This window comes from Chrysochloris asiatica, unplaced genomic scaffold, assembly GCF_000296735.1.
Source record: "Chrysochloris asiatica unplaced genomic scaffold, ChrAsi1.0 scaffold00006, whole genome shotgun sequence".
Lineage (NCBI taxonomy): Eukaryota > Metazoa > Chordata > Mammalia > Afrosoricida > Chrysochloridae > Chrysochloris > Chrysochloris asiatica.
This window is the reverse complement of record NW_006408524.1, coordinates 18,385,992-18,412,458: the sequence shown is the minus strand read 5'-3', so window position 1 is coordinate 18,412,458 and position 26,467 is coordinate 18,385,992. Positions and strand designations below refer to the sequence as shown.

At 39.1% G+C, this 26,467-nt stretch overlaps 1 protein-coding gene across 1 annotated transcript in view; it reads left to right on the top strand.

The window, feature by feature from the left end:
* Positions 1-228: 228 nt before the first annotated feature.
* The window catches only part of AVL9 (AVL9 homolog (S. cerevisiase)), a 72,774-nt gene continuing 46,535 nt past the window's right edge, over positions 229-26,467 (top strand). The window contains exons 1-4 of the mRNA XM_006832150.1: positions 229-482; positions 17,825-17,945; positions 18,804-18,889; positions 22,645-22,716. Coding sequence (XP_006832213.1) covers positions 390-482; positions 17,825-17,945; positions 18,804-18,889; positions 22,645-22,716 — 372 coding nt within the window. The 5' untranslated portion in view covers positions 229-389. The remainder of the gene's footprint in view (positions 483-17,824; positions 17,946-18,803; positions 18,890-22,644; positions 22,717-26,467) is intronic.

The window sequence follows — 26,467 nt, the reverse complement described above, 5'->3', positions numbered from 1 at the left end:
ACAATTGTGCGACAGGTGAGCAGGCGGTGGGGCCGCCCGGCCCCGCCCCTCAGGCCCCGCCCTTGCCCCGTCAACTCCTCCCCTGGCCCCGCCCCGACGCAGCCCTTGGGACCCGCCCCGCTCCTGCTCGCCGGAGGCGGCCGCATCAGGTGACAGCCCGGAAGCGGTGGAAGCGGATGAAGGAAGCTCGGCTGTGGCCCCAGGGGGCGGCGCGTAGCTGCGCTAGCTGCTCCGTCTCCTCCGGGCTTCCTGCGCGGTCCTCATGCGGCACCACGCCAGCTGACACCTGAAGTGCGTCCGCTCTCCGCCCTCCTGGAGACTGCGGGGTCGCCCAGCGCCCCGCCCGCGGCGGTTGAAGTCGTCGTTGTGCAGACCCACGGCGGCCGCCCATGGAGAAGAACGAGCGGGACGGCGATGGCGTCCCCCGGGGGCCCGTACTGCACATCGTGGTGGTGGGCTTTCACCACAAGAAGGGCTGCCAGGTGAGAAGGGTCCGCGCCTGCCCCCGGCGCTTCGGGCGTTCGTCCACTGCCCGGCGCCCACTCCGCTCGGCCACGCGCTGTCTCCCCGCGGCCTCCCATCTGGACTTGACTCCTTCCCAGCTGCTCTCGCCTTACCCGCAACCCGAAGCCCAGCCCCCGCGACCTGTTCAAGCTTCTGCCACTAAAAATTGTGTTGTGAGCAGCGGGCAGCTTGTTTGGTATATGAGAGTTGGTGGTTGTTTTTTTCATTCTTCTTTGGTGAAGTGGAAGGGAGGGATCGAAGATCGGTCCCGCTCTTTCCCCATGGCTGTCTCCACTAACCTTTGAGGTGTCCACTTACAATGGAAGCCTTGAGAAAAACTCAGCACCTGGACTCCGTTTTCAGTGTAATGAGCTCTTTAGGTTTCCATACAAATGCCTTAGGTTGGCTGAAGCACACACTACTGGCGTTTTGAGGAAATCGACTAAACAAATGCCTTTGTTTATCTGCTGAAAGTCCTGTAATTACATGAATTTAGATTTGTCCATTGACGCCGCCCCTCTCCCTCATTGAGGTTTAGTGTTACTGTTTGATATTTTCCAGATCTTACCTTTTGCCAAGAGATTGACCTCTCCAGATAGTTGCAGTGGAGAGAATGTGTATTTACCGAGCATGAAATGTGCAAAAAGCATTTTAAAATCTGTTCACTGATTCTGTAATATAGTGTTTGAAATGGTGAACGAGAACAATGGAGCATTTGCAATCTATGTATTGAAGGCATTGGAACAAAATAGAAACAGGATTCTTTAATGTTAGAGTAAACATTGGAAAACAGTGATGTCATAATGTCTAGTAAACATTGAAATGTTTATTTAAGGTATTTAACATACCTGTGCCTCCTATGACTAGTAGGTAATGTAGCAGGCGGTTTCTTGCATTTCACAGAAAACTAACACTGTAGAAGACTTATTGACAAAAGTTAAGTTCTTCAGAGGGTGATAACAGAAAAGAAATGAAAAGATGCTTGTGTTCGTGTTTTAAAGACTGAATAACTAGAATATAACCTAGTTCTTGTTTCACAGCTAAAAATATCATAGAAAGGTACAGTTATGGATTAAATTATTTCCAAAAAAATTGTGTTGTAAACCCTAACCTCTGTGCCTATGGTTGGACTCCTGGTGTGGCTCTGTAGGATCAGCACTGGACTGCGAACCACAAGGTTGGCAAGTTCAAACCCACCAGCTGCTCCTCGGAAACCCTATACAGAGTCTGCACTTAACAACAACAAATTCCTATGATTATAATTCCAGTTGAGAAAGGCTGACTTTGTTATATTGATTAGGCAAGGTTAGTGTAGGGTATATCTTGAGTCAGTCTCTTTTGATGAATGAAGGGAATTAAACAAGCAAGCTAGCAAGCTGAGGTGGGGGAGGAAACATGCCAAGCGACATGAAGATCGCTCTAGAGCAGCTCAGAAGAGAGGAGGACCTTCCTCCAGAGCTTAAACTTGACACCCTGAGTTTACACATCTCATCTCCTAAATGGTGAGAGGAGTCCTGGTGTGGTGCTGTGGGTTAATGTGCTGGACTGCTGCAAAGTCAGTTGCTTTGAACCTCAAGGTCAGTGGTTCAAGCTCACCAGCCCTTCCTCAGAAACTCAAAACAGGGTCGCTATGGGTTGGGACTGACTCGATGGCACTTAACAACAACAAACTGAGAAGATAAATGTCTGTGTTTTTTTTTAAAGCCATCAACTTGTGGTGTTTTGGTTACAGCAGCTCTAGATAACAAGACAGATAGCAAGGAGAAAATAGCATTATTCAGTGTGATACTAAAAATACTACTCAGTAGCAGTGGAATATAAATTGCCTTTTGTTTTTTAAGGTAGCCCTGTATTTAGAGGTAAAAGATTTGAGACTATCATGGCATGCTAACAGTGTCTAATGTTATTAGATTTTTAATAATTTTAAATCTAAAGCTTCGTATCTTTAAACGTAATCATTATTTTATAACTTTCCTTGTCTGTAGCTGAAGTAATTGAAACTGGGAGGAGGCAAATGAGCTTGCTGTGGTCACACGGCAAAACAGTTCTGAAGTCAGCACTAGAATTGATTCTAGCACCATATGGTTTATTCTGCCATATGGCATTTTAGGAGTCTTTCAGGGTAAATTAAATAGGACCCCAGTTCAGAACCAAACTGATGGGGCCTTTTAGAAAGAAGGAAATGTCTATATATTAGTAGGCAATAGATTAAAATCTCTTTTGAGTTTTTGCTATGTAAAGTTGAGGTTAATTATTATATGCCTGTATTATTGGAGAAAGTAAATAATCTTTCCAAAAAAGAAAAGTTGTTTCCTGAAAATATAATATTGCTTGCATTTTAAAGAAAATTGAAAAACAGAGGAAAGAGGCACTTTGGGCAGAAGTAACTTTGGGTGCTATGAGATTGCTTTTGAATTTCTCGGGCTTTGGTTTCCGCACGGACACACACAAAGGTGGCTGGTTTTGTAAAAGGAGAACTGTACCAGAGTTAGACCTGGACAACATCCCGGCTGGCTCCTCCCATTACCTCCAGCAATTGCACACCGCTTACTTTTGTGTTTTTTTCCCACCTCACTTTTCTAGATTATTCATAAGAGTGTAGACCTGGGAGGGAGGGATCCTTGGAGATCATCTACCATCTACCTCAATTCCCTTACATTTATAAGAAGAAGCTGAAACCCAGAAAAGTTAGGACTTTATATAACTTCTTGGTGGTGTTAAGTGCCATTGAGTCATTTCCAGCTCATAGCAACCTTGTATAGGGTGTTCAAGGAACTTATGGTGAGTTTGAGTCGCTGACCTTGCACTTCAAACCCATCTTGTAGTCCAATGCTTACTCTGCAGTACACAGTTTGGCATTAAAACTGAAACCCAGGTGTTCCGATTCTTTGTAATTATCACTTTTAATAACACTTTTAAGTTACAGGCTGTTAATTTAAAAAGCAAAATAGATTAACTTTTTTTGTGTGATCCAAAAAGTGATTCGTGGAGGCAATGACAATTACTTCTTTGAATAAACATTCTTGAGTGTCTGCTTACCTATGTTGTTATTGCTGTTAGGTGCCATTGAGTCGGTTCCGACCCATAGTGACCCTGTTTAGGCTTTCCGAGGAGCAGCTGGTGAGCTTGAACCACCGACCTTGTGATTCAAACCCATCTTGCAGTCTAGCTCATTAACCCACAGTGCCTCACCCCAGGACTCCCTGATCACCTTAATTACTGATAAAATGGAAAAGGATTCTGCCACAATGCAGTAAAAGGTAGAAACCTAGTCTGGGTTGTTTGTATTTTCTCTCAGGTCTCAAAGTGGCTTATAATTGTTAAATGAAAGAAAGTGGCTTTTAAAAAATGACACCTACCTCTTCGGTGTTTCGGCAGAAAATGAAGCCTGAGAACCCATTTCCACAAGCTGCAGTGACAAAAGTACCACAAACTGGGTGACTTAAAACAACAGAAATGCATCCTCTCCCACTTCTGGAGGCTGGAAGTCTGAAATCAAGCTGCTGGCCATCTGCCCTCCTCTAGGATAGAATCTTTCTTGGCCTCTTCTACCTCCTCCAGCTTCAGGCATTCCTGGGTTGGCAGCATTACTGATAGGTAGTCTTCCCCTCCTGGGTGTCTGTCTCTTATAAGGACACCAGTCCTAGTGGATTGAGGGCCCACCCTACTCCATTATGACCTCATCTTAACTAATTAGCATGGAAAAATAAGGTCACATTTTTAAGTCCCAGGAAACCCATGAATTTTGGGAGGACATTCTCTAACTCAGTATAGTTATGTACACTTGCACTTGTTTTGTAAATCAAACTTGAGGGTGTGATACCGCTAATCAGAGTCATAATACACTGTGAAAAAAGGCCATTTTTATATCCGTTTGAAAACTGTTTCATATAAATTATACCTCTTTGCTCAAGTTAAGGAGCTCTGGCAGCGTAGTGGTTATGAATTGGGCTGCTAACCTCAAGATCAGCAGTTTGAAAGTACAAGCTGTTCCCCGGGAGAAAGATGAGGCTTTCTGCTCCTGTAAAGATTTGTAGTCTCAGAAGTCCTATATACAGGGTCACTGTGAGTAGAAACCTAATCGATGGCACTTCACCACCACCACCTGTATTGGCGATTGGTTGGGTCAGTGACACTAGAATTTCTGGATTCTAAGGTGTTCTAGTGTGGTGCTGTGTGTTAATGCACTGGACTGCAAAGTCAGTTTGAACTGCAAGGTCGGTGGTTCAAGCTCATCAGCTGCTCCACAGGGTCACTGTGGGTCAGAACTGACACGACGGCACTTAACAACAATAGCAAGGAGATTTAGGATTAGATGATTGGATAATGAAAAAACATTCATTGGCAACCCTCTGTGGTATACTAACTAGGTTATATATCTAGGGGCTGCAGACACTGCCAACCCAGACAGGTCACAGAGCAGGTGAATTTAAATCTCTCAAGGGTTGGTTGCTGAAGTTGACAGGTCAGTTCAGTCAAAAACAATGAAAATTTTGCTGGAGACTTTTCAGCTGGAACAGGAGAATAAATGCTTGTGTATGAGGAGTCCTGGTGTGGCGCTGTGTGTTAATGCGCCAGACGGCAAAGTCAGTTTGAACTGCAAGATCAGTGGTTCAAGTTCACCAGCTACTCCTCGGAAACCCTATACAAGGTTGCTATGGGTTGGAACCAACTTGACGGCACTTCACAACAACAACAATTTGGTTTGAATCGGGGAAAAAAAAGAAAAAAATAGTTTGACTATATTTTCCCCCCATTATTGGTTACTCTACTTGTAAATAAAATGTCAAGAACAATGTACTGAACTTTTTAACATGTTCTTTTTTTTTGTAATTTGTTTTTGTTTGTTTTTTTAACATGTTATGTTCTTAAAAGTATCTTCACTAATACAGATAAGTCTTCTGCCATGTTTTATAACTGTCAGTTTGTTGCACTATAGTAACTTGTGTGTTTTGCTGTCATGCCGCAGTATTTTGAATACCAGCAGGGTCACCCATGATGGACAGGTTTCAGCAGAGTTTCCAGACTAAGACAAACTAGGAAGAAGGAGAGGCAGACCACTACTGAACAGTTAGCCACTGAAAACCTTATGAATAGCGGTGGAACACTGTGTGATACAGTACCAGAGGCCCTCAGGTTGTAAGAAAGGAAAGAACATGGCTGGGGAAGAGCCGTCTCCTCAATGTAGAGCTGACCTTCGTGATGTGGATAGAGCATAGCTTTTAGGAGCTTCATTTGCTATTGGGGCACAACTCAAAATGAGAAGAAACCGTTGCAAACATCCATTAAGAATCAGAACATTGACTGTACTGATTATTATGTAGAATATTCCTAGAGTGTGAATCTAGGAAAATTGGAAGTTGTGGAAAATGAAATGAATAAAGATCATCATCTTAAGCATGAGTGAGCTGAAATGGACTGGTGTTGGCCATTTGGCATCAGACAATCATGATTTAATATGCCATAATGACGTTTGAAGAGGAATGGTGTCATATTCATATCAAAAAGAGCAGTTCAAGCTCTGTCTCCTTGCAGTAGAATGCTGTCTGCAATGCGATCATATCCATACTTGCCAGCTTCTCCGAGGGAGAAAGATGACGCTTTTTGCTCCCATGATGGTTTTACAGACTTGGAAACCCTATACAGGGTTATTAGGGGTCGGTACCTACTCAAAGGCAACTAAAAACAAAACAGCAAGAAAGAACAGTTAATATGAAGTGTGGAACTGACCACCAATGGCTCAATTACCAGTTTAGGCTGAAGCTGAAGAAAGTTAAAACGAGTCCCCAAGAGCTAGAATTTGACCTTGAATATATCTCACCTGAACTTAGGGAATATCTCAAGAACAGATTTGATGCATTAGACAGTAATTGCTGAACACCAGAAAAGTTGTGGGATGAAATCAAGAACATCATCCAAGAAGCAGCAAAAGATCATTATTAAGACGGGAAAGAAAGAAAATATCAAAATGAATGTCAGAAGAAACTATTAAATCTGCTCTTGAATATAGAGTAGCTGAAGTGACTGGAAGAAACAATGACATAAAAGAGCCAAGCAAAATTTCAGAGGCTAGCTGGAGGAGAAGACAAAATGAAGTATTCTAATGAAGTGTGCAAAGACCAGAAGTTAAAAATCAAAAGGGAAGAACACAAGCTTGGGTTTTGGTATTGAAGGATCTATGGACAAAATATTGGGTGATTCAGAAAGCATCAAAAGAAGATGGAAGGAATACACATCCACTGTACCAAAAAGCATTGGTCAAAATTCAACCATTTCAAGAGTATATGATCAAGAACCAATGGTATTGAAGAGGCCTTAACAGCACTGAAGTCATTGTCAAAAACCAAGATTCCCGAAGTGTATGGAATGCAAATTGAAATCTTTTCAACAAACTGATACAGTTGTGGAGGCACTCAATTACTTGTCTATGCCAAGAAATTTAGGAGGCAGCTACCTGGCCAACTGATCGGAAGAGATTCATATTAGTGCCCATTTCAAAGAAAGGTGACCCAGTAGAATGCAGAAATCATCGAACAATATTATTAATATTACATTCAAGTAAACTTTTGCTGACGATAATGCAAAATAGATTGCAGCAGTATATCAACAGGGAGCTGCCAGAAATTCAAGATAGATTCAGAAGAGAACACAGAATTAGAGGAGTATCACTACTGATGTCAGATGGATCTTGGCTGATAGCCGAGACTACAAGAAAGATGTTTACTTGTACTGTATTGACTGTGCAAAGGCACTAGACTATGAGGATCATAACAAACATTTTTTGTGTTACATTACAAAGAATGAGAATTCTAGAACACTTATTTGTGCTCATGAGGAACCTGCACAGACCACAAGGCAGTTTGAACAGAATAAGGGGATAAAAATAAGGAAAAGTGTACGTCAAGGTTGTATCCTTCCACCATACTTACTCAATCTATATACTGAGCAAAGAATCCAAGAAGCTGGATTATATGAAGAAGAATGTGGCATCAGGATTGGAGGAAGACACATCAACAACCTGTGATATGTACATGACACAAGGTCACTTGCTGGAAGTGAAGAGGACTTTAAGTACTTACTGATGAAGATCAAAGACTATAGCCTTCAGTATGGATTTTTGTTTTCCATGTAAAGAAAACAAAAATCCTCACAAGTGGACCATTAAATAACATCATAATAAATGAATTGATTGAAGTTGTCAAAGGAGAAAAGATTGAAGTTGTCAAAGATTTCATTTTAGCAGCAGTCAAGAAATCAAAAGACATATTGCATTAGGCGAAAGTGTTAGAGCAAAGATGTCAGTTTGAGGACTAAAGTGCCCCTGACCGAAGCCACGATGTTTTCAGTCACCTCATATGTATGTGAAAGCTGGACAGTGAATAAGGAAGACTGGAGAACCAAAGCATTTAAATTATGTTGTTGGTGAAGAATATTGAATACATCCTGGACTGCCAGAAAAATAAATCTGTTTTGGAAGAAGTGCAGCCAGATAATTCTTTGCTAATATGGCAAGTTTTATGTCTTGTACTTTGGACATTTTGTCAGAAGGACCAGTCCCTGGAGGATATCATGCTTGGTAAAGTGGAGGGGCAGCAAAAAAGAAGAAGACCCTCAAGGAGATGGATTGACACAGTCACAGTAACACTGGAACCAAACATAGCAACAATTGTGAAGGTGGTGCAGAACCAGCTAGTGTTTCAGTATGTTGTACAGTTGACTGTTAATTCGAATCAACTTGATGTGGCACCTAACACCAGCGATATAACTCCACTCTCTTATTAGCCTACAAAACCAAGTAAGTTCATGGTCTGCAAAGTGTGTGTGTTATATGCATAAGTCTTGGACAGAAGGACTTTCTAGGAATTATTCCTCTTAACTGGTGTGTCAGGTGATTTCTCCCAGGATGGATTAGTCAGCTACCTCATTCCCCATTTTAAGATTTGACTTCCAGATGTAAAGGATTAAAAGTGCATGCCATTGTACTCTGATCTCAATCAGTTTTAATTTGTGTGAGGGTGTTTTGCTAGACTTTTTCCAAGTGTTCAAAATTGTTGTTGGTCATGTTAACTGCCTTGTCTTTCCAGACACAGAGATTGTTCACTGATACAAGGAAAATCCCCATAGATGGTAATGATTTGTCATTTAGAATCAGGTGAGCCAAAGTAAAACCTTTGTTTAAAAGTATTGCCTTCTCGTAACCTGCTTGGTTAAACATGGAATCTTAAAGGTAAGGAAATGTGCTAAATCATGTCACAAGGTACTCTTTCATACTTTAGTAAAAGCAGTTATTTCACATGGTCAGTATGAAAGCAATCTTCCAATATGAGGAGTCTTCAAAAAGTTCATGGAGAGATGGAATTAAATGATAGTGGGAAATTTCCGGGAACTTTTGAAGCCTCTTATATAGCTGTGCTGAAAACGAGCTAGACATGGAAGGTGTTCATTTATCTTGCATTTTTTCCTACATTTTTTCCACCTTCGAAGTCTTCAGATGTAAAAATAAAAGCTTTCCTTTAAATAAAAATGAGCATCTATAACGTACCACTTGATCATCTTTATTATTGTAGGATAACTGTTCCTGTAGATGATTCGTGATGTTGTTCCTTGTTGTTAAGTGCCTTTGAGTCGATTCTGACCCATAGTGACCCTGCATAGGGTTTCCGAGGAGCAGCTGATGAACTTGACCATGCGGTTCAAAGCAACTATGCAGTCCAGTACATTAACCCACAGTGCCTTGATATACTTAACTTAGATAATTTAGAACATTTTAAGTGATTTTAAATACTACCATGACATTAAAGGGATGCTGGTGTATTCCTTAAATGAGCATCTGGCTGCTCTGAAAAGCCATCTTAGCATTGTTCCCAGCCAGGCCCCCTCCGAGGCACGCCTCCTCCTTCTCCGCGGAGTCTGGCAGGAGGCCCAGAACTCACACTCTCTTTTCATCCTCTGTATCACATCTCCAGCGTGTCACACCATGTCAGATGCGGCTGTGGACACCACCAAGGACTTAAAGGAGAAGGAGGTTGTGGAGGAAACAGAATGGAAGAGATACGCTCGCTAATGAGACTGCATAGAAGAGGAAGAATATGGGGAGGAGGAGGAGGAAGGTGATGGTGAGGAAGAAGATGGGCTTGAAGATAAGGAGGCCGAGGCAGTTCTGGACAAACTGGCAGCTGAAGATGATGAGGATGTTGATGTGGATACCAAAGTACAGAAGACCAACAAGGATGACTAGATAGCAAAAAAAAACCTTAAATTTAAAAAAAGGCCACCGTGACCTATTCACCGTCCACTTCCCGTCTCAGACTCTAAACGTGGTCACCTTCAAGTAGAGAGAGTCCCACTTGCAAATAACAGGTGCTCACCACCACCCAACCAAAACCACGACATGAATTTGCAACATGAGAGAAAAGAGAACCAAAACTTCCAAGGCCCTGCTTTTTTTTTCTTAAAAGTACTTTAAAAAGAAAAATTTGTTAGTATTTTTTATGTGCATTTTATATTTTTGTACATACTGTTAGGAGCCAGCCATTTTTAATGATCTTGGATGACCAAACCAGCCTTAGGAGAGAGTTCTCTGTCCCACTTCTGACTTGATTTGTGGTGACCATGTTCTTTATACTCTCAAAGGATAAAAAATATCTTGTAAAAAACAAAACAAAAATTACAATCTTATTCTGAGAATTCCAGTAACTTCTTTTGTGTATGCACTTAGCAGTACTCTAAGCAATTGATTTCTGTGAGATGGTTAAAAAAGGCCAAAGGTTTTTTCCCTTTTTTTTTGTCTATGAAGTTGCTGTTTATTTGGGGGAGCCTCTTTGATGTATGCACTAAACAATGTTGTCCAACAATAAACCAGGCTTTTATTTTGCGGAGTTCTAAAAAAAAGAGCAAGTAGAAATTATGAGGGTGAGTCAAAAATCACCCGCATTCTGGCAGTCGAATTTATTAAAATCAACTTTTAGAAAAGACAAATACATCAGTTTTCTACATAATCTTCCTTGCTTTTCGATACACTGTCCTTATGTCAACAAGCTTTCATATTCCCTTATTAAAAAAATGTTTTAGGCTTGAGCTTTGAGCCACGAATGTATTGCTTCTTCCTCAGAGGATTCCTTTTTGTCCTCCATGGCCTGCTCTCAGGGGACCAAACAGGTGAAACGTGTCCAATGGAACAAGATGAGGACTATAAGGTGGATGCTTTAACACCTCAAAACTGTTTTTGCCGAGTGTCAACAGTGTGGGCAGAGGTGTGCAGATGTGCACTGTCATGCAAGATCCCAATGCCCTTGGATAGCAGTCCTCTGTGTTTAATCTGAAGTTTAGGCTTTAGCTCTTCAATGGGCATCTCACTGTAATAAGCACTGTTGATTGTTTGAACCCTTTTCCTATTAGTGGCCCTTGAGAATCCCAGAAAACTGTAAGCGTCAATTTTCCAGCTGATAGTTGACTTTTGAACTTTTTCTTGGTTGGCAACTGAGGATGTTTCCATTCCATTTACTATCAGGTCTGCCATTTACCATCAGGAAACAGACCAAGAAAACCCAGCCAGCAGGGTTCCAGAATCACTATCTCTGTGTGTTTCACTTGTCCTCCGTGTCCTTGTTGCAGAGGATCTGCTCAGCATGTCTGCCTACTCTGCCAACTTGCTTTGGAAGGTCTACATTTAAATTTTAAATATCAGTTTTTATGCTTGTATTTTTGTCATATTACTGATGCTCGTTGTCACAAACATAGTTACAGGTTCATATATGTAGTTTACTGAAAAACTAATAAAATCAGTTCTTGCCTCCTTGGCCTTCACTGCTGTTACTAGCAATTTGTTCCACTCCATTTGGTGGATATGATACACCCCCTAGAAATGGAGATATTTTTTGCCACGTGAAAGTTCACTATTGAAGTGTTAAAAATAAGTTGATGTAAAAGAGATTGATAGGGTAGAATTTATTACAATAAATTCATTTAAATAATTTTGTTATTAGTTTCTAGATTTTTTTCCCCTATATTTGCCATAACCAGAGATGAGTTACATTTTATTTATATTGTCTAATTCAGGAAACTAACATGGTATATGTCTTTGTCATTCCATCTATATACAAATCATCTTTTCTCTCCTCTGGTGGTAGAACTCTGTATAAAACATCTCTGATATCCTTCTGGAGTCCTGGTGTAGCACTGTGGGTTAATGCTCTAGACTGCAAAGTCAGTTTGATCCACATGGTTGGTGGTTCAAGGTCACCAGCCGCTCCTCAGAAACCCTGTACAGGGTTGCTATGGGTTGGAACTGACTTGACAGCACTTAATAACAACAACAGTATCCTTTTGTACTTTCAGCTCTGACAAGTATTTCTGTCTGCAATCTATTTGATCAACAGCAGATTGTATCTGAGAATCATGAGACCTGAGTTTCCGTTTGGCTTTAATCGTTTACTGGATGTACAACCTCGGACAAGTTGGCTGATGATTATGGCCTTTAGTTTCTTCATCTGTAAAATGAGGGTTTTAGAATATGTTCCCTCCACTTCCAGGATTTGAAGGTGAACTCTTCAATCATTTACTGCATATCCATCATTAGAGGCTACATTCTGAAACACGCCCTACACTTAAGGACAGGCAGAACTAACGTCTAGTGATAGCAATCTATAGAGTAAGAGTGAACTTTCTGGGTGATGGAAATGTTTCTTATCTTGATAGGGTGGTGGCCACCTGGGTGTATAAATTGCCAAAACACATCAACTCTGTACACTTAACAATCTTATAATACATTTTATGCTTTATCTCAAATGTAAATCATTTAAAAGTTGGAAAAACTTTTCACCTTGTAACAGATCACAATTAAAACTCTTTATTCTTCAAGACTTTTAAAGAGCTTTTTTAAAAATTCTTTTATTCATAAGATTTTCTTTATTTTTAAGTCCTTTAGGTTTGTGCCAAGCTTGGAGTTGGCAGCCATTCTCCATTTGCTTTCTTTACATTGTGAGACTTACAAGCATGTGATTTAAGGAGAAGAAAACAAGTAATTTAAAGAAACAGTGGCTCTTATCATGTCTTATTTCTGTCACATATTGTTCTAAATAAGCATAGTTTCTTCAGAGACATAAAGCCGCAGTTTAGTATGGGAACCCAGACCTCTCGTGGATGCTAATGTAACTTAGGTACTGAGAACATGTATTTCCATAAAGGAAAGTGGGTTTAGTTGTTCTGAAACCACATTATAGTGAAGATTCTGAACTCCAAAAAATGTATCCTAATATAATATATGATTGTGAACTATTTAAAAACTAACCATGAGTGTTTATACCAATATAAAAGTTTGGGTCACCCTGCAATTTGTCACTGTTGTTATATGAAAATATTATTATTAATAGCTACCATTTATTGAATGTTTGCTATAGGCTGCACATAATATTCGATGTGCTTATTAACTCACTTGTTCTGCTTCACAAACCTCAGTGTAATATTAGTACAGTTTTATAGATCAGGAAATTGAGGTTTAGAAATGACCGGTGACTTGCTGAAGGTCACACGGTTGGTTAAGTAGCAATCTGGGTTTAGAACTTAATGCCTGTCCATTTCCAAAGGCCCATGCATTTAAACACTTCGTCTTCATACTGATTTTTTTTTAAGAACATTAATTTTCTAAAATTGAGGATAACTTAAGAACAATGAAATACAGAAATCTTAGGGTGTAAGTAAGTTTTACGTATTGTATGTTGTTGTTAAGTACAGTAGAGTTGCCTGCGACTCATAGTGATGCTATGCACAACAGAATGAGGCACTGTTCTGTCCTGCACCACCCTCAGATTTGTTGTTACAGCCACTGTGATAGTCCATCCCAGTTGGGAGTCTTCCTCTTTATGTATCCGTGCAAATATAGAACAGTTCCGTCACCACATACACCTCTGTTCCAGTCAGTACCCACCAGAGGTAACCACCATTGGTCCCCTGTGTCACCACAGACTAATGTTGTCTCTCTTGTGCCTGACTTCTTTTCATTCAGTGTTATGTCTGAGATCTGTTGTTTATTTCAGTAGGCTGTATAATTTACCATGTCTTATTTACCCATTCTGCTATTAAAGGGCATGTAGCTTATTTCCAGTTTTTGGCTATTACAGATAAAACAAAAGATATTTTATTTAAAGGTTATTTTTCTTTGTTTTTTAATTGTTGGGTTTTATTTAAATGTGTGAAATTAGGGCTTTTTCCCATGTACTTATCCTCTCTCTTGTGCTCATGTTTCTTTCATGTGGATTTTAAGAGGGGATACAGGAGCTGGAGATTTCCTCAGCATAAAGATTGTGCTATTGTTATGTACCGTGAAGTGTGCTGTTGTTATGTACCGTGAAGGTGGTTCCCACTCACAGCTACCCTCTACAGGGTTTCCGAGGCTGTAAATCTTTACAGGAGCAGAAAGCCTCATCTTTCTCCAGCGTAACAGCTGGTAGTTTCGAACTGCTGACCGTGAGATTAACACCCGATTCTTAACGATCCTGGTTAATCAAGTACATTTAAGATGCATCATGACAATTTTGTACTTTTAATTACGAACTCACAGTTAGTAAATGCATTTGAAGCTATCAAGCTTTACATAAAGTAGCTTAGAAAAACTAATGCTACTGGAAAGAAAACAGCGCAGTCTTACTTGCCTAATCAAACTGCATTGAATCCATGCTTGTGCTTATAATTTCTGATGGCATATCTGATGATATGAGGTCTTGATCTGCAACTAATGATGTTTCAAGGCATACCAGATCCTTAAAGTGTAACCATTTTATTTGGTAATTCACTAACTATATCTTTATCAAAGAAGATATATTTCTACATATCCCTTTGCCTACAAAAGGATAGGGAGAAGTTAGGAATTACTTGTAATTGTTTTGTACCTTTTTTAAAAAAAACTATTCCAAAATAAATACGTATGCATTTAAAAGTAAATACCAGCTTAATTACTTGCTATCAGATGGTTCCAGAAGAATGGGTATGTACACGAATAACAGGATAAAAGCAAATGTGGCAAAAAGTTGTAATTGATAAATATAAATGAAGGTTATAAGGATGTTCGAAGGAACTCTGGTAGCGTAGTGGTTACAAATCGGGCTGTGAACCACAAGGTCAGCAGTTTGAAACTACCAGCTGTTCCATGGAAGGAAGATGAGGCTTTCTGCTCCCGTAAAGATTTACAGCCTCGGAAACCCTGTACAGGGTCGCTATGAGTTGGAACCGACTCCACGGCACATAACAACAACAACATAAGGATGTTCTTGTTCTTTGAACTTCTCTGTAAATTTGAGATTTCCAAAACAAAAAATGTAGGGTAAGAAAGCTTACCAGGATTATTCCCTCAATCACTAATCTTGAGACTTACTCTTCTTCTCCAGAAATCTACTGTTAACAGTATAGTTTGTACAAGGGGCATCAAAAAATTTGTGGAAAGATGGAATTAAAAATAATGGAATTTTCCCATGAGTTCTTTGAAGCCCCCTTGTATCTTTTCCAGTGTGTTTTTGAAATCCATTTACAAGCATGCTGCTACTATTAAATGCCATTGAATCAGTTCTGACTCATAGCAACCCTGTATAGGGTTTCCAAGCAGCAGCTAGTGGGTTTGAACTACTGACTTTGCAGTTCACAGTGCAGTGCTGATCCTACAGCGCCACACCACATAGATTATTAAGCATTAATGATCCATTTTTACATAAGCAGAATTCCGGTATAAGTAGAATTCCGGATTGTACTATGCTTACTAATACTCTTCTTGCTTTTTAAATTAAGCAGTACATATTCAAGCTCTGGAGCAGGGCTACATTCCTTCTGGATACGCAAGGAGAAAATTCATTTTCATGCCTTTTCCACCTAGAGGTCATCTGCATTTATTGTCACTAAGCTCCCTCCTCTGCCTTCGAACTCAGCAGTGTAGCTCTGCCAGCGTCAACGCACAAAGCCTACTGCTGTTGGGTTGGTTCTGACACATAGCGACCGTATCGGACTGTATAGAACTGCTCCATAGGGTTTCTGAGACTAAATCTTTATGGGAGTAGATAGCCTTATCTTTTTCCTGTGGAGAGGCTGGTAGGTTTGAACCACCAACCTTGTGGTTAGCAGCTTAACACATAATCCATTGCACTGCCTGTATAGGCAACATCAAATCCCTGTCAGTAATTCTTCTCCCTTCCCCAATCAGGACCCTGTGTCTCAGGGGGCAGCTTGTGGTGGTTGTTAAGTGCCGTCGAGTGGGTTCTGACTCATAGTGACCTGAGTGGCTGGTGGGTTTGAACTGCTGACATTGCAGTTTGTAGTCCAGTGCTTATCCTATAGTGCCACACCAGGACTCCCTTGACTCCATTGAAATGTGAACAGATGAGCCATCATTCCATCTTTCTACATTACCACACACACACAACAAACCCACTACCATGGAGTTGACTCCGACTCATAGCAACCCCACCTAGGGCTTCTTCTGAAACTGGAAATCTTCACAGGAAGAGCCTCATCTTTTTCCCTCGGAGCTGCTGGTAGGTTTGAACTGCCAGCGGGCTCCTTTTCTATATTACAGATGGGATCTAAGCGTGATTCTTAGTCTTACATTACTCCAACTTTACAGTGTATATTAATAATGGAAATGCAGATTCTTTTTTCCAAATACAGACACTTGGGAAGAACAACAAAGCATAAACCACCTGGAGCTTATGAGTCAAGATAGTAACCTAAACCCCATCTATTCTGTTTTCCTCTCCAAAAGTCTGATTAAAATAACAAAATGAAATAGAGACAGAAAAACCTAATAAATGCAGGCTTGCTAAAAACTGGGAGTACATACTTCATTGAGAGTTCGTTGGTCAGTTCTCATACTCAAAATCAATTGAAGTTTTGGTTAATCCTTTCCCAGCCCCCTAACAGAAGTCCTTCCAAACCCTAAGCTCAAAGCTGCAAGTATTGGTAACAAGGGAGTCAGTTGATGGGGAGCAAACCTAGATGTTGAACTAGGTTAGGCCCCTCTGTTGGATCTCTCCTGTCCACTCAATAGTATGTTGATTTTCCTCAGGGACTCCTTGGCTTCCATTTTCATCCCAAATCTAAATCTGCAATCCAGACACCACCACCATCACCACCAAGACCCCTACCTTCTCTCATCTTGTGCACACTAAAGTTTAACAACACTTAAATCAGAAAGGTGGGATTGTACCCATTTGACCTAGCTTGGATGGCTTGATGATCAGAACTCGACTAGCAGAAGATAAAAATATAAGATACAGGAAGCAAATGTAAATTGCTATAATTTAATGAACTTGACCTTTGCTTATGGATTTAGTTGCTCAAAATACCAACCAACAGGGAAGGAGTCTTCACATCAAGGATCAAGCCTATCCCCTCAGTACATAGGGTTGATAGGGACAGGCACCTTACACATTGCTACCTAAAGGTACGAGTCCTGGTGTGGCACTGTAGGATAAACACTGGACCATAAGGTCAGTTTGAATTACAAGATCAGCAGTTCAAACTCACCAGCCAGTCCTCAGAAACCCTATACAGGGCCACTATGGGTCAGAACCAACTCAATGGCACTTAACAACACCACCACAAAGGTACAAAGTTTTCAGGAGGGAGTTTAGTTTCAGAATGTGTCAAGGAAGGTAGAGTCCCCACTGAATAGTTTTCATTTTGTCTAGATGGGTCTGGTGACAGGAGATGAAGAATAGTATTCTTTTGATTTAATAGTAATTGTTATCATAACTAATTGTGATTGTCACAACTGTGAAGGCAGAAGATGTGTAACAAAAAGCGGAGAGTAGTTAATCATACATTTTGGGGCCAGAGGACCCTAGGACCATCAAGAGAGAAGAGCATGAGCAGAATATGGGATCCTAACTAGAGAAACAGCGACAGCAGAGATGGAGGCAGAGGTGATGGCAGAGAGAGAACAGCTAAGGGCTCTAGATTCATGGACAGAGAAAGGCTGTGTGCTGGCGGCCAGGAGGCTGGCTTCCAGAATGTGCCCTTTGGTTGTTTAAAGCAATAAAACAAAATAAGATTGGTTGAGTGCAAAACAGATGTTTTGCCATGTAAACTGTCACACAATTCACAATAAAAGCTTTAAAAGAAAGAGAAAAAAAAAAAAATCAGAAAGGTTGAAAGACTTCAAATCCTGCCCTCATTTGCTCCATTTTCCTTTTTATCTTCTGTGCCTTAGGTTTGCTGATAATGTTTAATGGCTTCAGCCAGTATAATTTACCCTTGTTTCAGTCATTTAGGGATTAAAATCATTCTTAGTATTCCCTTTGGTGAACAACCTGTTGGCTAACATTTCTTACCATTTTAGGTTGAATTCTCTTACCCACCCCTGATTCCAGGAGATGGACACGACAGCCACACTTTACCGGAAGAATGGAAGTATTTACCCTTCCTTGCCTTACCAGATGGTGCCCACAACTACCAAGAAGGTACGTAAAGAGACAGTGGAGTAATTGTTTGTTGTTGTTGTTGTTGTTAAGCACCGTTGAGTCGGTTCCGACTCATAGTGACCCTGTATATGATTTCCAAAGAGCAGCTGGTAAGCTTGAACCGCTGCCCTTGCAGTTCAAACCAACCTGGTGGTCCAGCACATTAACCCCCACCACCATACCAGGATTCCCTATAGCTGTATGTATAGTTTTTTTCCTGAACTATTGAAAATCATTTGCAAACACTTCAACTCTTACTACTTAAGCATGCATTTCCTAGAAGTAAGGTTACTCCCCAGGGAAACTTCAAATGCCATTATCACAGCTAAGAGATTAACCAGCAGTTCCATAAAGTCATCTAATATCCAGCTTATGTTCTTATTTCCCAAGAATTTCTTGTGGAATCATTTTAGATTCTTAATATTGCCTTTGGTTTTTATGATTGTACATTTTTAGAAATCTGAAACAATCCCCTAAGGTACTTTCTGAGATAAGTGATTTTAGTGTCAGTTTGTTACGTGCTGCCAAGTCAATTCTGACTCCCAGCAGCCCTGTGTAGGATTTCCAGGAGCAACTGCTGGATTTAAACCACCAACCTTGTGGTTAGCAGTCCAGTGCTTATCCCACAGAGCCACAGTTTATCCTGTTATAAGTCAGCCTCTCATGGGCTTTTTTTGTTGGAAGTGTTCATTGTAAGACAATGAGGAATTCTAAGAAGCCAGTAGTTGTGCTGGAAATTAATACAACATGGGTTTCTTGTTGCACCATCATTTTTGTCTTGATTACTAAATTATTATAACTTCTGATTTCATTATTTATTAATAAGGGAATACTTACATTTTTCAATGTGTCTCTTAGATACTGTGTATTTTCACTTGCCACCCAGAAATGGAAATGGAGCCACAGTATATGGTATCTCTTGCTATCGACAGATTGAAGCCAAGGTATGAGAATTATGATGAATTAAAAATAAAAACAATCATCTCTTAGGTGTTGGCTGCTTAAAATGTTAACTTGGGGAAACAGTCTTATTTTTCATGTGGTATGTTTGATAATGTTTTAAGTTTTATAAATAATTTGTAGCTGTTTTTCCAAAATTACCAAATTGTCCACATGAAAGTTTTTATAAGTTGATATTGGTTGTTATTATTAGGTACTATCGAGTCAGTTCTGACTCATAGCAACTCTGTGCACAACAGAACAAATGGTCCTGTGCCATCCTATATGGTCCTATGCCATCCTGGCAAATGTTAAATGTGAGCCCACTACTGCTGCCACTGAGCCAGTCCATCTCACTGGGGGTCTCCCTCTGTTTTGCTGACCCTCTACTTTACCAAGTATGATGTCCTTCTCCAGGGACTGGTCCCCTCTGATAAAATGTTCAAAGTATGAAAGATGAAGTCTGGCCATCCTGGCTTCTAAGGAGCATTCTGGTTGTACTTCTTCTAGCACAGATTGGTTTGTTCTTTTGGCAGTCCATGATACTTGTAATCTTCTCCAGCACCATAATTGAAAAGCATTGATTTTCTACAGTGTTCCTTATTCGTTGTCCAACTTTCACATGCATATGAGGCAATTGAAAATACCATGACTTGAGTCAGGCACACCTTAGTTCTTAAACTGGTATATTTGCTCTTTTAATACTTTAAAGAGGTCTTTTTCAGCAGAGTTGCCTAATGCAATACGTTGTTTGGTTTCTTGACTGCTGCTACCATGAGTGTTGATTGTGGATCCAAGCAAAATGAAGTATTTGACAACTCAATCTTTTCTCCATGTATTGTTGTTAAGCACCATGAAGTCGATTCTGACTCATAGCTACCCTGTATAGGGTTTCAAAGCCTTAAGTCTTTCCTGAAGCAGAAAGTCTCATCTTTTTCCTACAGAATACCTGGTGGACAAGAACCATCAACCTGTGGTTCACAGTCCTATGCTTAGCCTACAGAGCCAACATGCTTCCTTTCTCCATTTATCATGATGTTATTTAATCACTTGTAAGGATTTTTGTTGTCTTTACATTGAAATGCAATCCATATTGAAGACTGTAGTCTTTGATATTCATCAGTAAGTATTGTAAGTCATCTTCACTTCCAGCAAGCAAAGTTTTATTATCTGCATATTGCAGTTTATTAATGAGTCTTCCTCCAATCCTAATGCCACATCTTCTTCACATAGTCTAGTTCTCTATTCACTCAGCATACAAATTGAATAAGTATGGTGAAAAGATACAACCCTGGTGCACACCTTTACTGATTTTTAAACTATTCAGTGTCCTCTTATTCTTTTTTAACAACTGCTTCTTGATCTATGTAGATTCCTCATGAGCACAATTAAGTGTTCTGAAAACCCATTCTTCATAATGTTATCCATAGTTTGTCATGATCCGCATCACAAAAAGCATTTGTAAACATTTTAAACAGTCAATAAAGCACAAGTAAACATCTTTCTTGTATTACATACTTTCAGCCAAGATCTTTCTGATGTCAGCAATGATATCCTTAGTTCTACATCTTCTGTACCCAGCTTGACTATCTGGCAGTTCCCTGTCTCTATACTGTTAAAATGGTTTTTTAAATTTTCTTCAGCAAAATTTTACTTGCATATGATATTAATGATATTGTTTGATGATTTCCACATTCCATTGGGTCACTTCTCTTTGGAATGGGCACAAATATAGATCTCTTCCAATCAGTTGACTAAGTAGTTGTCTTTCAAATTTCTTGGCATATATTATTGCTGCATCAGTTTATTGAAAGAAATCAATTTGTATTCCATTAATTCCTAGAGTATTATGTCTCACCAGTGTCTTCAGTGTAGCTTGGACTTCTTCCTTCAATTTCAATGATTCTTGAGCTAATCATGTGCTACCTCTTGAAATGTTTGAACACAGACTATTGCTTTTTGGTACAATGACTGTGTATTCCTTCCATCTTCTTTTGATGCATTCTGCATCATTCAATATGTTGCCCATAGAATCCTTCATTATTACAACTGAAGGTTTGAATTTTTTCCTCAATTTGTTCAGCTTGAGAAATACTGAGCAGGTTCTTCCCGTTTTACGTTTTTTAACTTCAGGTCTTTGCAACTGTCTTCATAATATTTTGTCTTCTCAAGCTGCCCTTTGAGAATTTCTGTTCAACTCTTTTACTTCCTCATTTCTTCCATTCACTTTAGCTTCTCTACATTCAAGACCAAGTTTCATAGTCTCTTCTGATATCCATTTTGGTTTTATCTTTTTTCCTATTTTTTTTAATGATCTTTGCTTTCTTGTATAATTTTTTTTTTTAATTTTTATTGTGAATTATGTGATTGTTTACATGGGAGAACATTAGCTTTACATCATCCTATCGTATATCATTTCATTGCCATGGTTACAATCCCCTCTTTTCATCATCAACCAACCAAAGGGTATACCCTACAAGCCTGACCCCCAGTCGTCAGCACAGAGCCCCTGTCCCTCTTTGGGTCTAGAGTCGCCAGCCGCTCCATCTCTCCACATCTTCGTCTCTGCCTCCAGCTCTGCCGTCACTTTCTCTAGGTAGGGATGGATTGAACTGTTACCCTTTCTTAGAACTCTATTCCTTTTACTACTTATTATCTCAGCCACATTAAGAGGGTTCTTTAAAAAGTTCTATGGGAAATTCCATTATTTTTTCATTCCATTTTCCCATAAACCTCTGACTTCCTTCATAGGTCATATGTTGGTACTAATAAGTTTATTTCTCCTAATTTTTCTAGCCTCATCAGAGAGCCAGCAGATAAGTCTGAGGGACCTACAGCCGACTAGAAAGATTTAGTTCCTTTTGAATAAAAGTGTGGCTTTTTGGAATGATCCAGTCAAATTAGAGAGGTAGAAAATAATGGAAGGAAGGGCTATAGTCTCATTTTATTGTAATGACCATGTATTTATCAGTTATCAGTCAGTTAGGGCACTGAGGCCATGTCCTTCAGACAGATTCAAGGGAAACATCAGCTCTAAGTTTTGGATAAGTAGCAATAATATAGAGGTGAGTTTGGATAAGTAGCAATAATACCTAGGTGAGTTCTTGACTGTGACCCATGGGTGGACTTCAAGGAGTCTAGGTCCCTTCCCCAAGTTTAACTCTGTGAAAGTATGTATACCCATTTTTCATCAGACTTAGAACAATCTTTGTCCCCCCAAAGAATTATGTCATTAATGTAAAAACTGATGACAAGATGAAATTTTTTTAAATACTGCTATTTTATATTGGAACACTACTGTGAATTACTCCTAAACATTTAACAAAACTGCTGACACGTCTTCCACTTCTGGAGAAATCAGCCATCTGGTTTTTGACATTGCTTAAACTAGCCTCTTCTCATGAGAGCCAGTGTTCTGTGAAAGGGCTGCTGATTTTAAAACCAGGACCAACAGCAGTCAATTGTGTTGTGGATGTGCTGACTGAATCCTAAAGTGTTTTCCCTCAGACTCTAACTACCTTGAGAGTAAGGATTATATCTTCACTGTCACAGTCCCATTGTCAGCACCAAGTCTGGCTCAGATAGATACATATTTATTCATTCTGTTGTCTGAAATGCTCAATAAAGAAATACCTTTTCATTTAATTAACTAAATGTAAGAAATGTCTTCTACTTAATTGCTACATTTATATTGAAAAAATATGAATCATTGAGTATTTCTGTGAAATCTTCTCTGATGATGATTGTTTATTTATAATAGGCATTGAAAGTAAGGCAAGCAGATGTCACCAGAGAAACGGTTCAGAAAAGTGTCTGTGTTCTAAGCAAGCTGGTAAGAGACTCACTAACCTATCATTAGACATTCAAGGAAAACTTGCCTACTTTCATGTGAGGATAAGCCATTATTAGAATAAGCAGAGATTTGTAAATGTAAAGGCATTTTAAAAGTAATAAGGACAATTTCATAAGAAACTTATTAATTAGGGTTTTGTAGCTCCTTTATTTGTCTATCAGCAGTTTAATACATTTCTGCCCAAGATTAGAGAAAAACAAGAAGATCTGATAGGTTGTTGGGAAAGAGTTGGTATATATAATCCAAATATATATATATAATATATATAATATATATATATATAATTTTAGATGTATTTCATGTATCCATTTTTTTCCCCTAGACTTAAATATTATTTAGTAAAATTTAAAACTATATCATTATGCCTTTGACTTACACCTGACAAGGGGTCCTGGTGGCATAGGGGTATGAGCTGGGCTGCTCACAGAGGGAGGAGGATGAAGCTTTCTGCTCCCCAAAAGATTGATAACCTCAGAAACCCTGTATACATGGGCACTGTGAGTTAGAACCAAGTTGACAGCACACACCCACCACCATCCAAAAGTTAAAATATCATAATTGCTCAGAAATTGTTAACAATATACAAGTTTATGATCAAATTTAGTCAGTATAGACACTTCTGAAAATGTTTATTGAGACTATAAATTGACATCTGAAAATGTTTGCTGAGACTTCTATATAACTAACTCATTCCAGTGAAAAATGTTAGCCTTGCTTTATAAAAACTTCAAATGCTTGAGGTCAGGACATAACAAAATTGTACTCTAACTTAGCACTTCAGAAATGTGTCTTTTCTGTATACAATTTATCAGATGTAAAATATAATCATTTAAACTTTTTATTTTTAAAAAGAAAATATGTCACATTATTGGGTGTTTTAGCTTTCATCTTTAAATTATTTGTGATGTTCCTTTCACTAATGGGGTAACATCCATAACAGTAATATCAATAGCTAATTGTAAACTGTTGTTTCCAGAATGCCCTTAGTGGGGAAAACTGATCTATATTATATTAGTGATTGAGTTACTATGTGCAAACGTTTCTGAAGTTTGAACAGCTATTGGAATACAAAGGTTAATCTGGAATCCATGAGATTCCTAATAGGTCAAATAAATGAATTAATGAGCTTCAGGGCATCCATGAGTCCCCTAAAATGGATTTTTGCTTTTTATGGGAACAATTGGGTCGATAGCTTTTTCCAGATTCTTAGAGCAATTTAAGATCAAAAAATAACTGCAGCCTGAAAGCATTAGTTCAAAAGTTTTCTGTGCAGTTACTTGCCAGCTTGATATTAAAGAATATTTACAGTAAGTAAAATTTTACATGTGTATTGGTTCTGTATAAAGGGTTATTCTGAATACCACAGTGAAAAAGAGAAAACAAAAAACACTACAATTTATTAACAGATAATTCTGTCTAAAACAAAGTTTTTTCTGATCTCAGAATTTGCCAAATAAGTTTACCTTTAAAAAGTATACCTCCTTATGAAAAAAAAAACAAACCAGGTGTTGTACAGATTAACTTATGAAACATACCCATCACTGCCATTGAGTCGGTTTTGACTCGTAAGCAATCCTACACAGGGTTCCCGAGGCTGTAAATCTTTATGGGAGCAGAAAGCCTCATCTTTCCACTATGGTGCTACTGGATTAGCAGTCAAGTGCTTATCCTATAGCACCGCCAGGTCTCCTGTGGGACATACAGTTTTTAAAATGTGAATTCGCAGAAAGGTTATATAGAGAGAATGTGTGTGTGTGTGTTCAGTGTTTTCAATGTCATTCTGTTCTTTTCCGTTTCTTTCTTTGTTCCACTCACTTGCTTTATATAACAGATTGGCCATCTTTATTTAGCTGATCAGTCCTGTCAGTGCTTCTGTCGGTCAGTTTAGTGACCCAGTGTCCTTGTCATCACCTACTCAGGGAGATAAGAGTGGAGTCATTTAGAGGGTTTGTCATCATTAATTATTGAAGTTAAAATATTTTCACAGTAATAAAATGTTAATCTCAGGTGCCATGAGTGAGCTATTTTGGGGGGATCTGCTACTTTAGAAATGAGAAAATTTAGGTCTTTTAGATCACAAAGATACCACTTAATATAATGGCACAATGATCTAACGTAAGACTTGAGAATGAATGTACTATGTAGTATTCATAGTCCTGGTGTAGCTCCATAGGATAATGCACTGGACTGCAAAGTCACTTTTAACCACAAGGTCGGCAGTCCAAACCCACCAGCCGCTCCTTGGAAACCCTGTACAGGGTCATTATGAGTCGGAACTAACTCAACAGCTCTTAACAACAAAATTCATATTCTAAATTCAGAAACTTCATTCTACAGCTTAAGTTGAGGTTGTTGTTTTAAGGCTTTATTTTAATAAAAGTATAATGGAAAGAGTTACTATTCCACAAAAAGATTTTGTGGTAGATAGATAGACGAATCTGGTATTAGTAGAGGAATGAATTCGTCTCTGTAGAATTTCACAAATATTTTATAAACCATGAGTAAAATCCAGATTCTTTCCTGGCTAGCCTGTATTCTCACATATATTTGCAAGACATTTTTACGATTCCACATTTTGTTAAGGAGCCTCCTTTTAGATTGTTGTCATCTGTCTTTCTGCCTCCCTACCAAGATATCGCATTGCCTGACGGTTTTTCTGTAAGCTTCCAATTTGCAAACTTAGGAAATGGTGGCTTCTGACTTTATTCCTAAGTACATTCAGAGTACTGTCTAAGCCTACATATATGTTTTTTTGCTATCCTTAAATTCTTAATCAGGGAGATAAGTAATATAATAATATAATTACTTTTTATCTGTAACTAAAATTGCCTTACAAAATGTTTTCTCTCACAAATTTATAAACTACTATATAGAACATTTTTAGATTTTGTTTAATTATTACTTAAATTGTCCAGTTTCTTATTTACAAAGACAATTTAAGTGTAGTTTACAAAAGAGAATTTATTTTGGCTTCTGTATATTACTAAGCTAGAAAAATTATAAAATTAATGTTGTGGCCTTAATAATAAGTCTTTGGAAATCAAAGTGTTTTTTCCAAATTAGAATTTTCAATACAAAACAAGAATAGTCATACCTAAACCCTTTGCTGTCAGCTCAGTCTCAGCTCACAGTGGCCCTGTAGGACATGGTAGAATTCCCCGGAAAGGATCCAAGATTATCAATCTACAGAAGCAGGCGGCCACACCTCTCCAGCTGGTGGGTTCAGACCACCCATCTTTCAGTTAGCAAACAAGCATATTAACCGTTTTACCACTAGGACTCCAAGAGCAAGCACTGTGGTTGTGTGCTGTCAAGTCAGCTATGACTCATAGTGACCCTGGATAGGGTTTCTGAGAGCCACTAGTGGGTTTGAACTGCTCACCTTGAAGTTATCAGCCCAGTGCTTATCTTGCAGCACCACACCAGGCCACATCAGAGCACACATGGTATCCTAGAAGTAGAGTGGTTAGGAAAAAAACCCAGTATCAAAAGATTGCTAATCTGATTCCTGTATATAGTTTCTAATATACAACAGTGAATACTCTTTTTACTGGAACAGATGACCAAAGCGTGGGAGTACTAGATATAAAAGGCATATGCAACACACTGAAAGGTTTCCTGCTGAGTAATCACTACTCATAGAACACTTACAATAATGAGAGTACCCATGTGCTAGGTATTAATTCTTTACCAGTTATATTTAAAACATGACTGCTATTTTAACTTTATC